We start from the raw sequence: 13,776 nt of genomic DNA, 5'->3' as shown, positions 1-13,776 counted from the left end.
TAATACTGAAAGGCAAAGCAATATTATTGTACAATTATTTATATTTTCGTAGTTTTGCAAGTAAATTAAACCATATAACAATTCCCCATGAGTAAGAAGTAAATGTTGTTGTCCCCTTTGGATGCTTATGAAAGTCATAAGATATGCAGAACGATTTGCTGAAGGCCATGCAATGAGTCAGTGTTATATCCAATATTACAGAAGAACGTCATTGCTCTGGGCAACTGCAGAGGGTTGCTTGGACCAGGAGATCAATACATGCTGAACTGTGGGCTATTTTTAGCACAGAGTTCACTCTTCCTTGATTTTCTGCCTCCTTGCTGTGTATACCATCTTCAGCATACTATGCTATTAGCTCAATAACACATTCACATACGTCCTTAGAGCCTTTTTTTCTGTTCTAGTACAAGCGGGAGAGAATCACACTGAATAGTTTTCTTGCTTTAATCTGCAAAAAACTTGTCCTTATGATAGGATGATCCTTATGATACATCCTTATGATGATGTATTGCTTACTAATGTCTGTCTTGAAGTCTTTGAAAGATGTTTTTGTCATGATACAATTCACCAACCAAGAACATAATTATTAAAAAAAATTATGTTGCAACATTAAAAAAGAAAAAAGAGCTGCTTCTAGAAAACACTTACATGCAGTATAGTAGGAAATTAATGACATAGTAAATAATTTAGTCACTGAGTATGGGAATGCTTAAGAATGGATCCCAGTCATTACAGATGTCTATTAATAGGGCTTTTTTCTTCAGTTCTGTTTCCTGGTTGATGAAAATAAGTTGATTCTTGATTTTCCATTTGCTGAACATTAAGAAGTGACTTTTCTCTCTACGTGTTAATTTCCTTTCTTCCTGTCTTTCAATTGTATAGTGCACAAACAATCTTATATAAAGAAAACTCTAAAGGTATTTTCCCCAAAATAAACTATAATATTTTTCTAGTGAAACAAAGAATCTTATTTTTGATTAAACTAACTAATTTGAGGGCAAAGAAAGAAACTGGAACATCCAATGTGAAATGGAAATGTTGAAGTACTTTAAACTTACCAAGTCTTGTTTTAGAAACCTAAGATTCTGTATTAAAAAAATCAAAGGAAAATAATGTTTATATTGCAGCTCAACAAACCCAAACATTTATATCACCAGTATCATGAATCTAGCAGACTACCAAACTCTATTCATGCAAGTTCTTGAAATTAATAGAAGTAGCAATGGGAATAAATGCAATATGCTGCTGCTTCACACAATGTCTCTGGAAACCATTCCACACAAATAGTTTGCAGATGCAACTTAGAGAGATGCACTGTCTGCTACGGTGGAGACAGAGATGGACATTCTGTGTTCTACACAGACTATACTAAAAATTTTATTTAGTCATTGCTAAAGTTGGCATATTAATATGTAAACTTCACATTTCCTTGATGACACAGGGAAGACTGATGTCATGATTCTTCAGTTTTCTACACAGCAGAATAAAATGCAATGAATCTGATACCCACTAGGCAAACATGCTCCGGCGGATGTGAATAGAAGTCCAGAAGTACATCTGCACTAGACATGAACTGGAACATCCCCTGCTTAAAATTGTTAACCACTGGACATGTCTGAATCATGATTTTAACAGCCTGAACAGTGCTCAATATTTGGACTAAGCATTATCTCTGACTTTTCCAAATATTAAGAATGTGTATGCCCTCACATTTACACTAGATGTTCCTTTTAAGTATCTCTCTTCCTCATTTTTCATTGTTCTATTAGGTGGATGAATCGTTTGGGGCTCGCAGCAATTGGTTACACCCCTGATGACAAGGATATTCATCCAGATGAAGGTAATGCTTCAGAGATTATAATTAGAAGAGAGCAGAGATTACACATCTGCTCATTATTTGAACAAAGTTGGAGATGTCATAAGTGACATCTTTATTAACATATGTGCCAAATATCATTTTTCATAAGAATCCATATCCTTGAAGAACTCTATTTAAATAATTTGTGCCACCATCAAAGAAAATAAAATCTTGAGTAATGTTTTTAAGATATATTTAAAACAAGTTATAAAGACAATGCAAGGTTCAGGGGGAGGTATGATCTCCCAGATCAGAGTCATCAGGTGTGCTCATCACCCTACAGCAAGCAAAGACATCACAAACACACGTCAAATGTGCTTTAGAACTGTTTCTGCATCTCCTGAGCTCCGATGCCGCCCTTGCCTTTTTCACCATCACCTGTGGTAGAACCTGTTGTACTAACATAATTAAATTGTTGAGGCTCAGCTCTACTTCGGCATCTAGAATTACGTCGCACTTTGAAAGCGTGTGACCAGAAGCTGTTTTTTATGTACAATGGGAGTTAGATGCCTAACTTTCTTCCTGTAACACTGTCCTGAGACATTGGAAGTTTTTTTCCACATATCTGTGCATCTTAGATCCCAGACATTTTCACAAGTCTGTTCCTTAGTGACTGCCAAGCCACTTAGGTGACTGTGAAATATTTACCTTTGCATGCTAATGATATTTTTAAAACGTGAGACCCTCTTTCTTGTGGAAAAGCACATAAGTGAAACCTGGAATGTTTTGTTAGCAGATTACTGGAGCGAAAGCGACCAGGATGACATCGATGGCTCTTTAACCCTAAAGCAGGAAGGCTCTTCAACACTGTGTGACACCTATCATCGAACACCCTCAGTGAGTTATAAATATTGCATTTGACAATAGGTCACCAAAAAATACCTGTGTGCCTTGATTTGCATTTTCCTTGTTTTGGAATATTTAATTACCATAAAGGCAGAACAAAGATGGATCTCATTGTAAGAATGAAATTACTGCTGTTCCTCGTGAGCTAAGGCCTGAATGATTCCATAACAAGTCAATTACAAAGGAAGGAGAGGTAAATCCTTACACAGATATGTCACCAGACTGTAAATAATGACATTTTTTGTAGAATTTGGGAGATTACACCTAATAATACAAACAAAATATTCAAATGTTGACTTTACTTCAGAATATGAAAAGAATGTGGTGACTGGGATACTCTGTATCAGCTGTGACTGTTTTTCAAATATAAATATTGGATACTGCTGGAGACTAAGATCAGATCACATTCATGCAGTAATCGTGTTTTAGCCCAAACATTATTTTTTTTAAGAACACATCTTAAGAGGCAAGGGGTTTTGGGGTTTTACAAAATGAATCATTGTGTACAATACCATAGTAGTGACAGTATTTTGTTAGTGTTATAAAATTAGTTGTAGTTGATAAAAGTAGTTGATAAAAATGCTTCTAATATATTGTGTAGAGACAGATTTTGATAACTGAGGAAAAAAACCCTTGTATATGAAGAGGCTCTAGTAGCAAATGAGAACATTTCTATTATACAGAACATAGACAGGCTGTGATAATAATTCTATGTTTCTAAGCACAGATAGGACTGTTCTCTATTTTTCTTTCAGATTTTTCTTCAGCGTGAATGACACGATCCTCACACAGCCAGAACCAAAGAAAGAGTGACTGAGACAACAGCATCACATGGGTGAAGTTCAGACTGATTTTCACCCATGCGATGCTGTTTTATCAACTGGGATACAGGTTAAGCCCCTCCCTTTCTGTTTTTCCACTTTTTTGCCTTTCTCTTTGTTTTTGACCTAAAATTATACACAGACCCAGCAGAATTAATTAAAATAATTTGAGAAGTTCTGCAGTCCTCCAAAATTCAAAAAGCTTCCTGGGTTCTGAAGTCTTTTTTTTTTACTGTTTGGATGGATACTTATCCCCTAAAAAAAAAGAAAGGAAATCCAATTACGGTTTCTTTTGGGGACTTTCATGTCTTCACAGCACACTGCTGGACTGAGAGTAAACCAGACAGGTCTTCAGGAAACCTGTACCAGGATTATACTGTTCTTTCCAGCAGGAGTTGATCATGGGCAGAGAATGTGCAAAACAAGAATAGGGAGTGGTAAAAACATAGCACTTGCATAAAAGATCTCACTGCTAGTTATGTTCTGTTTACCGAGGTTCATATTATGACATATCAAAACACACACATCAGTCCATTTTATTAGTATACATCATATAATGCTCTATGCTATAGTCATTTTCTTGGGTCTGTTCAAAACACTGTCTTATAGTCAGATGCTTTTGTATCTTTTCAGGTGAATTCTTCAAGTCCATTCCCTGAAGCCAAACACAGTCGACACTTTTCAAGTGAATCAACATATTCTCATTCTTCTGCTGAGGATTCTCGACAAGATGTAGCAGGAAGCACACACTCATCAGGATCCAGACCTCCCTACCGAGAAAGACGCTCATGGCAGGATCTGATAGAGACTCCGCTAACCAGTTCAGGGCTCCATTTTCTTCAGACTGTTCCTCCTGATGCAGAGTACATGAGTGGCCAGCCTGGGATGTCACCGGACAAACGAAGACAAGCAACGCTACCAGTACAAAGGCGTCATAATTATGAGCAGGATGGGCCTTTCCCTTTGGTGGGATGTCAAAGGGGACATAGCTCTCATAGCAGGCCACAGAAGCAACGTAGTCAAAGTCTTCCCCGAAACAGAGATGTCAGGGCCAAGGGACGCGTACAGTCCATAGAAGGAACAGACGACAGGCTAGAAGAGAAAGTTCCTATTAGAAGGCATAATAGTTTCTGTGCAGAAGGTAAGCTTTTGGAGATGTTCTGGTTCTCTTTACTGACATTGAAAGCCGAAGAAATATTGCCATTATTCTCAGCAAGGTTTTTGTGGTTGAACTGTTATGCGTTGGCAGATTCATCAGTCACTACACGGGAGTTTGCACTTAAAATGCTTGGATGTAGTGCTAGGAATATAGCTTTGGGACTGATCAAAATGTTCTTGTTTTACCAAAACAAAAATTGGAAGGCGTGTTATAGGGTTACATTATACATAAATTTGCAGTAGTGCTTGCTGATTTTAGAGACTTCATCTGAATGGTTAAATTTGTTGTTAGGCTTCTTTATCTACTTTCTTTCAGAAAACATAAAAGATGGAGAAAATACTGATGGTCTGCAAGAGCTATACAAATCTCTGGAACAAGCTAGTTTGTCAGCCTTTGGAGAGCAGCGTCCTTCCACCAAGCAGGAGTTCCGCAGGTCTTTTGTAAAGCGATGTAATGATCCAGTTATCAATGAAAAGCTTCACCACATCAGAGTTCTTAAGAGCACTTTAAAAGTAAGGCTTTATCATTAATTGTGTGTATAAGCGATATAAACTAGTAAAAGTATAATCTCTTAATGTTTTCCATGGATCAGGCTTTCTTTGAGCTTTAGAATTAAGTTCCAAAGAACTAAAAATACTTGAAAGCAAACATGTTCCAGCTTAAGGAAAAAAAAAATAAAAATTATTATTTGGTATTCGGTATAGGCATGTTGTAGAAAGTGCCAAGTCAAACATTTAGTAGTTTCCCTAGCACTTTGCATTAAAATGAAAGAAGAAATAAAGTGCCAAAATACAAAATGTGGCATAAATTTCACTTTGACATGTACTGTGTCTTTCTGGAATTTGATAGGCGAAGGAAGGGGACCTCACAGTTATCAACAGCCTTCTGGATGATCCCAACTTAACATCAAAGAAGTTTAAAGATTGGAAACTAAAGAACTATGAGTTTTTCCTGGACATTTGTGAGTACAGTGCTGCTGTGAAATCTCAAAATGGAGCCTCTGAACTTGCAACCTCAGCACCAATGCTGACGCATACACACTCATTCATTGAAACTCACGTGTGACAGGACTCATATCCTGAATAATTGCTGGGTGCCATGAAAAATCGAGTAAGACAAACACTGTAATATTTATTGCTATTGTACTCAGCAGTACTGTAAATAAGTTGGATAAGAGGATAGTGCCACAGGATGCCTACTACATTGCATGATAAGACAATAATATTCTTTATGAATTTTTCTTTGTTTGCTATTATCAACTGACATCCGTATCAAGCTCTGCATTAGAAAGAAGCAGTGCAGAAGTGTAACTGAAAAGAAATACCAGTATATTTAAAGTACTGTACTAAAACTAAGCTTACATTATGAGCTCCTACAATCATTTTATATATTTAGATAGGTATAAAGACATATCTATGTATATAAAATGTAACACGGTAGTTGACATTTACTTTTAAAATGCCCTAAAGCTCACATTTTTTTCTTGAGAAAAATACAAAATGAAAACATAAATACATTGGCCACTCTTAGAGATGAACGTTTATTTTTGCAACATTTCCAGGTAGTGACCATCTTTGCAAATAGAAGGACAGAGTTATCAAAATGTAAACTCAATCCCTATAGTGTGCCTTAAAATGTACACTGTACATCTAGCAAATAGATCCCAATCTGGCCCTATGGGCATACTGTACATGCCATTTAGATACTGTGTTTGTAACATACTGTGCCTGCCTTTGAAGTGAATGAACATAAGCAAGTAGGCATGGCACAGGGGTTAAGATATGAGTAGAACAATGTTGGTTGTTCACTAATGCTGCAACTTAAACTGATTTTAATATAATTTGAAGTATTTCATGGTGAAAGAAAAACATCTGCGCTGAATATGGTACATAGTGCAGGTTTTCATATTTTCTTCACTGTGAATTTAAGTGACACATGACTGTGAGTCACAAAATTCAAAAAAGCTCTGATGCTTCAAGGATGAGAATTAAGTTGAAAAAAGTCCTGAACTAATCAATTAAATTCTATAACAGACTGACATCAAGAGCTGAGTAAATTATTCAAAATTATATAATGTCTGGCAATAATTTTTAACTGTTAGTAGTACATTAGCAAGTGGGTGAAGTTATTCAATACATCATTTGAAAACCAATCTGTATTGATTGGTTTGGGAAGACATACAAGTCACATAGTGTATTTCACTTCCTTGCCTGGATGAGAATGATTTCTAAGAATCAGATTTTGGAGAAAATACTTGTATTCTTGGAAAAAAAAAAAAAAGATTGCTCTGAATGGTAGTGAATATAAATTTCAAACACCCATTCACAATTTTCTTTGTCTCTGCTTGCTAGAATATTTCTAGAAAGCAGAACAAAGGGGATGTGAATACAGTTGAGGTCATTTCACTTAAACACAGATATTCACTGATAATTTTTTCACAAGGTAAACCTTGTCATCTCTCATACATCAAGAACTGTAGAATTCATACAGTTCAATACAACATAAGAAAAAACGTTATCTCAATGAGGTCCTAGTGTCAGGAAGAGATTCAATGATTCCCAAAGCCAGAACTGGGAGAAGGCATGCTGTTTGTTTAGCTCAGTCTGCCACCCCTGCAGCCTCCCGGCTGCCAAAACCTTGCCATGGAAACCCAATATAGCAGCGGAAGAAACACAATTCAGGTTTGGTTTTTTACACACCTTTGCACTGGCATTTCTTTGAACCACAGTAGATGCAGTGATTAAACAAAGAGTCTATACCAATATAAGATGTTATTAGTAGAGAAGTATTACTGAGAGCTGGTTTGAGTTCTTTGCATCACACATTTGGATAGACAATTGCATCACAGCAATTGAGTGACAGCATCATTGCAACAATTGCATAACAACATTTGGATAGACATACAACATGAAAGTATGTTTGGCCTGCTTCAACAAAGTAATCAACTCTGTAATTAAGAATCACTGAAGACAGTGGATCCTTAAATGCAGGCACTGGTGCTTAATCATGTTTCCATTGAAGTAAAGAGCAAAACTCCAGTGACTTCAGAGGACCAGGATCATGTTGTGAGTGTTTTGCTTGAATATTAAACATGCACTTCACCCTCTGTCTAAGCACCTGAGGGAATAAAAAAGAAACGGGAAATAGAGAACAACAATTTGCCACCACAGGTTTCACCAATACTGGAGTTCCAGTATTCATGCAAAACGTAGAAATGGATTGAAATGTATTTACTATGGGAACATTGTGGTTACTGGACAACTGAGTAGTGGAAGCATTAACAGAGAGAATTTGCCTAGCCTTTTTTCATATCATATCTCTAAAAGTTCTATAGTTCACTATTTTTTAATACTATCCTTCATATTATGTAGGAGAAATATTATGCAGTGGAGCAAGCAACAGGGTAAATTATAGACACCATTTAGAAATGAGTCCAAGCTGTATGGGCAAGCAGGGATAGATGGTCACAGAATTGGTTAAATATTCATATGAATATATATTCATAAAGAAATTTAAACACACCTTTTGTTTCAAACCCAAAAGATGGTTTGTGTTTTCATAATAAAAAGATCTATATCATTTTAAAATAGCTTTCAAAAAGGATTTCAAGTGGCATTGTATTATAATTCAAGACAGAAATGACAATTGTCCACTGAGCACCTTTTTTCCACCTTTTCTGAAATTCTCAGAGTCATGCATGTCTGTTCTGCTTTTGGAGAGCAGTTCTCATCAAACATGATTTGCACTGAATAGTCAAGATAAATTATCCAAGAGATTGATATGGTGAACTGAGATACACAGGAGAGATTTCCTATAATGGGGTTATGATTAACTGGGAGAAAAGTTTGAAAGATGTATCTAGCATTACTTATGCCTTAGAGTAAGCAAAATCTAATTGTTACATTAAGCAATACAAAGACTTTATTCTTTCACAAACATCAGCTGGCATTTGGAAGTCATTTCACAAGAATTTTGTCATACTTTTTGCATGCATACTCAACTCCATGCTACAGCCCTTCCCTCTCCACCACTAGCTTCTTCTTTCTGGATGTAGGTACTAATCTAGCTATACTATAGAAAGGAATGTACGAAGTCACCATAGCACAATTATTTGGAATTTCACGATCTTTCAAATAACTGGAAGGCAAAGTGCAGTACTGATATTATATTTAAAAATCCATGCACCAAATCCTGTTTACGTATTAAAATACATAAAATTCTACTGGACCAAAAGGTACTTAAACACACACTACAATGCAGCTGAAATTATTATGGTAGTTTTGATCCCATATTTTTAATGAGAACAAGAAAAAATTCTTCGTCGTTGAGTTCATCAAGGAAAAGAAACAGCACCAGTATAATGCATTACTTAACTAATTAGATTTCCCGCCTCGATGTTTAGATAAAACTTGGTTCTTAACATACACAATTACACAAAGAGATCGTTTGAATGTGTTTTATTTTTCCAGATCTCATTAAAGTTAGTGTCTTCATTCAGAATTCCTGCAGGTAAAATGTCCCTCAGCCAGCAGACTTTCTCTGTGACTCCACAAGCTCAGTCTGTTTGTTACAGAAAACTGAGACCTTTTTCTTAGTTTCATTAAGTGAAAACTGTCCTGAGCTTATTCTAATTAATACGAACAAAAATCAGAGGAGGACGTTCTCACCAGTCTGTATGTCCACATTCTTTAATACAAATAAGGCAGAAATCCTGGGCCCACACTGTGACAACACGGGTAGGATTGCATTTGCCCTCACAGTGATCAGCCTGCGTAGGATTGTACAGGACGTCTCTACCCCCTACAACACAGGCAGCTGCTTCACCTCATCGGCAAAACCCACCCTGCTCTTTCATCAGCTTCTGGTACAGTTCTGCTTTCTCAAGTACATCGTGAGCACTTTGTGAACTGCTTTAGCACCATAAGGAAAGACTGATCAGTTGCTACTAAAACATGTTGGTGGATGAGATTTTCCATCTTTTCCAAGCAGGGAATTCTGAATATAAGTCAGTTAATATTCAGATCTAAACTGCTGTCTTTTAATATAGAAATGTGGTGCACCACTTGCTTTTTCCAAGGAAAAAGAACTGAGTGTTGCAGAGAATTGCTAGATGTGTATGGCCACTTAACTTTATTCTTACTGTTTTCAGCAGTTATAGCCTTCCAGGCCAAAATACTCGCTCTCTGATCCAAGGTTTTGTGAAGGACAGTGAAGGTACCTTTGAAGGGGTTACTTTACAGAGGCATTGGGAAGTGCTCAGCCTGATCAAGAGTTGTAGAATTCTACCTTAGAGTATTTCACTTTGAATGTTAATAGACTTCAGGAAGAGAAATGAAGAATCTGGTAGAAATTGTTTAATTTAACACAAATCTGAGGAGAACAAAGAAAATTCTTGTATCTCTTGTTTTTGTCTCAAGTAATACAAATCAGACCTAAGCCCATCACATACCTTATTCCCCATATTCTTTCAGCATGTAGTCTTACTTGTCTTCCAAATTAATAAAAGCACCCTTTTCCACAAAAAACTAGTGGTACTTATGACCAAGGTGATAAATCTGGGGGCTGTTAACATCCTGGGAAACCTTGGCTGTTGGCCCCTTGAGGTGGGACAGCTCGGCCAGGCAGAGCTATTTTGTGATATTTCACCAGCGGTTTGGACAAACTCTTCATGCAACTGGGGCCAAAGAGCTTCGAAGGTGGGTTATTTAAAACAACTCTTGGCTAAGGCAAGATGCAGCACAACTGATCAACAAAAGTTAAGCTCCACCTGCAATGCCTGCCAGCTGCCCCCAAAACTGTAATACAAAGGATGCCTACCATACAGTTTTATTTCCAGTTCAAACACTAAATGCGTTTTCATAAGCAAATCTTGTATCTCTACAGAGATTCTGACTACTCTCTCTGGACCCAATCCTGGAGAGATTCCTTAAGAAAGAGAGCACAGGTCTCTTCATATTACTGGGCCTCATCCTGAAAATAACATTTATAGTACACCCAAGTTCCTGTAGCGTAACGTTAGAGAAACAAGTGGTAACGAGAAACAGGTGGTAACTTGGTCTCATAAAGGATTTTTAATTTCTCCTTAGTTTTCCCGATAGGGAAATGGTGCATTTCCAGGGAAGGCAGAAGGGCACAGGTTATAGCAATGCCTTTTCGCTTGGAGTATAGGTTTGTAGATTTTCCACATACCGCATGCCTTAGACCACTGGGCTTAAAATCTCATCAGAGACAATACGCCATCTTCCCTGGTGCCAAATGATGTTTATGTTTGTTTACCACTAGTACGAAAAATGGGTAATAACAGGAAATACTGAAGAAGCAATATTAGCTAATTAATTTATATTCAATAATAAAAAGTTCTTTTTCTTCTAGAATGCTTCCCTCATTAAAGCTAAGGTTCAGAGTAGCTTTTTTGGGCAAGCTACTGTGGGAATGGATTTCCCGTCTCCTCTTACCCAGATGAACTTGCACTGTGCAGCTGAGGCTCTCAATGGGTATTCACTGGGTATGCACCTGGAAATCAATCCTGAGCCATATCAGTTGATGAATAGAAAATGCATTTTTATGTAGACAGAAACTGGTAAATTGTATTTTCTTAGTTTATTTTTAAAATTATTTTCTTTACTGCCATTACATACAAGCGTAGTGTTGTAATTCTGCTCAGTTCCATTCACCAGTGTGTAGGCAAGCAACTCTTCACTCTTGATGTAACTAATAAGATGAAGAAGCATTTTTTTAAAGCTTAGTTTCTATGTTTTACGGGTATAGCACACTTACACATTTAGAAGGAGGACTATAAATAATATTGTTTAAGCTCTTATAAATTTTTGAGATAGCTGATATACTACTGGGACCTACTCTTAATAAGTATTAAAAAAATTCAGACATATACTGCCTGTCATTATGTTCAGGAAAAGAACCATACTCATTCTTAATGCAGGCCAGACAGATATATATTTATTTTTATCAAGCACATACAAGTGTTAAAAGTGACAATTGAGGACTTTGCTGTATGCATCAATACCACGGTATGAGCAGTATTTGAAAGAAAAATATTGTAAAAATGATAAACTATGTCGACAAACTGTTGTTTGACCGGCTAGGCCCTCTAGCTTCTGTCCTCACATTTCTAGAATATTGTTCATTCTCAGGCACTGGCGAAGGTATCAATACAGATCTTTTTACTAACTGTAAATGCATCTGTCTGAATGCTGCAGATAAATAAGGATGCCACATTATACGTATTAACTCTATTGCATTCTTATCACTAGCAACCATGAAACAAATATGTCTTAACAAATGGTGTTCACTGGCCAAAATACCAGTAAGACCCTGTTACCAGTTAAGACTTCTGTTTTACTGAGAAACAAGGATTTCAGCCTAAAAATCTGAAAAGAAAGCAGGTTAGGATATAAGAGAAATGCACTAGTATTAATAAACTTTTTACATTTGACACATACTGTATTACAGAGAAAAATATCCTTGTAAGACCATTAATTGCTGGGCCATAGGTGACTTCTGTCTAGTTTACTAAAGTAGCTAATAAAACTTGTATAGAGAGCCTTTTTTAGATAATGCTTACATGTATGAAAATGTATGACACCCTTGTACTATGGCTTGCACTTTACTTGCATTAAACTGTGAAGTAGGCTGTAGTAATGTCTTTGTATATTCAGGGGTTGAAATACCAAAGCACTAGAGTATCGTACTGCTGGTGTTCAACCTGTACTGTTAATTAAATCTGAACATGCTGACAACGTGTATTTTGAAAACCCTGCTAACTTAAAATCTTTAGCAAATAATGCTATGGGGTCTCCATGGTCTTTGTTTCTTTGTAAATATAAACATTCTTACTGTTTCTGTAGCAATAGGAGGTTATAAACCAAACTTTCACTAGGACTGTTTTCAATAACAAAAAAATCTATAGCGCCTTGTATAAAAATCATGGAGACTCCATGACCTGTGGGCATTTTTTGTTTACAAGCAGTATGTATATACGTATTAGAGGCAGAACTGTTATTTATCACAAAGTTATGTTGTGGATTATTATTTCTAAAATAAATATGTTTTCTGTCATTATAAAAATAAGTGTTTTAGAGCCATCTTGAAAAGTCTGAAGTGTGAAAGCTTCAAATACTAGTAATCTTCCTTGTTTCAGCCTTGTTTTTCTAATCAGCTGTGAGATGGACTGAGAAGTAAGGGTAAACCACCAGTCTACGCCAGGGAAAATGTCTGAGTTGTATCCCAATTTATGAGCATTCTGCAACTTTTCTATAGAAATCACCATCTTGCTTAAGCGCTTTTACAAGCAGATGCTCTACTGATACCGTAGTAAAGTCCCTCAGCTCATTGATGCTACAGAGAGAGAAAACTAACTGCTCTGGACTGATACAGGTAAAACTAGGTTTCAACCCCTGGATAACACAGTATTTCTTCAGTTTCACACCAGTATTTTTAATTTTATACTTGTCTATGTTGAGAGATGATCCGATAGTTTATATAGGCAATGAACATTAGGTTTCTTTTTTCCCTCTTTTCAGATGAGTTCTGTGTGAATTACTGTAACAGGCTGCGTTTTTTCTATCACAGATTATCTTGTTAACTTTTTGTGTGTCTACAATGAAAATTTATGAATGGAAAACTTCACTGTGTGTTGCTCACTGGGCATATACCTCATGGTACATTGCACAGACGTGTAAGTTGTAAGTTGCACTGCAACATTAAAAAAGGAACATATTGCTCTTTTTTCAAAGATATTAACTTATTTAAGAGATATAGTCTGTACATTATTAAAAAGAACATTTATTCTTCCTAAATTCAAACAAAGCTTTTGTTTTGGGAAAAAAAAAAGTTGTAAACTTGAGTTGTAAATTTGGACTTCAATAAACGAATTATCTGCACTTAAATTTTGTGCTCTCTTGTGCATGTGTAATACCTGTAATTAAGAGCAATCACAGCCAAGCATCAGTTCTTGTATTTGAACTGGGCAGAGAGTTTATAGCCTTTTATAGATTTATAGATAGTTTATAGCCATCACTATAGATGATCTTTCCCGTGGACAGGCCCACGCCATTTGAACAGCTCAGGCTGTA

General features: G+C 36.4%; 1 protein-coding gene across 1 annotated transcript in view; it reads left to right on the top strand.

Moving 5' to 3' along the window:
• LOC141748602 (connector enhancer of kinase suppressor of ras 2-like) overlaps positions 1-13,590 on the top strand; it is a 209,861-nt gene extending 196,271 nt beyond the window's left edge. Inside the window, exons 20-24 of the mRNA XM_074600940.1 lie at positions 1,770-1,840; positions 2,592-2,695; positions 4,159-4,666; positions 5,000-5,196; positions 5,534-13,590. Of these exons, the coding sequence (XP_074457041.1) occupies positions 1,770-1,840; positions 2,592-2,695; positions 4,159-4,666; positions 5,000-5,196; positions 5,534-5,749 (1,096 nt within the window). The 3' untranslated portion in view covers positions 5,750-13,590. The remainder of the gene's footprint in view (positions 1-1,769; positions 1,841-2,591; positions 2,696-4,158; positions 4,667-4,999; positions 5,197-5,533) is intronic.
• The last annotated feature ends 186 nt before the right edge of the window (positions 13,591-13,776 follow it).

This window comes from Larus michahellis, chromosome 9 (genome assembly GCF_964199755.1).
Source record: "Larus michahellis chromosome 9, bLarMic1.1, whole genome shotgun sequence".
NCBI lineage: Eukaryota > Metazoa > Chordata > Aves > Charadriiformes > Laridae > Larus > Larus michahellis.
The sequence above is the reverse complement of the archived record's forward strand: the minus strand, read 5'-3'. Positions and strand labels throughout refer to the sequence as shown.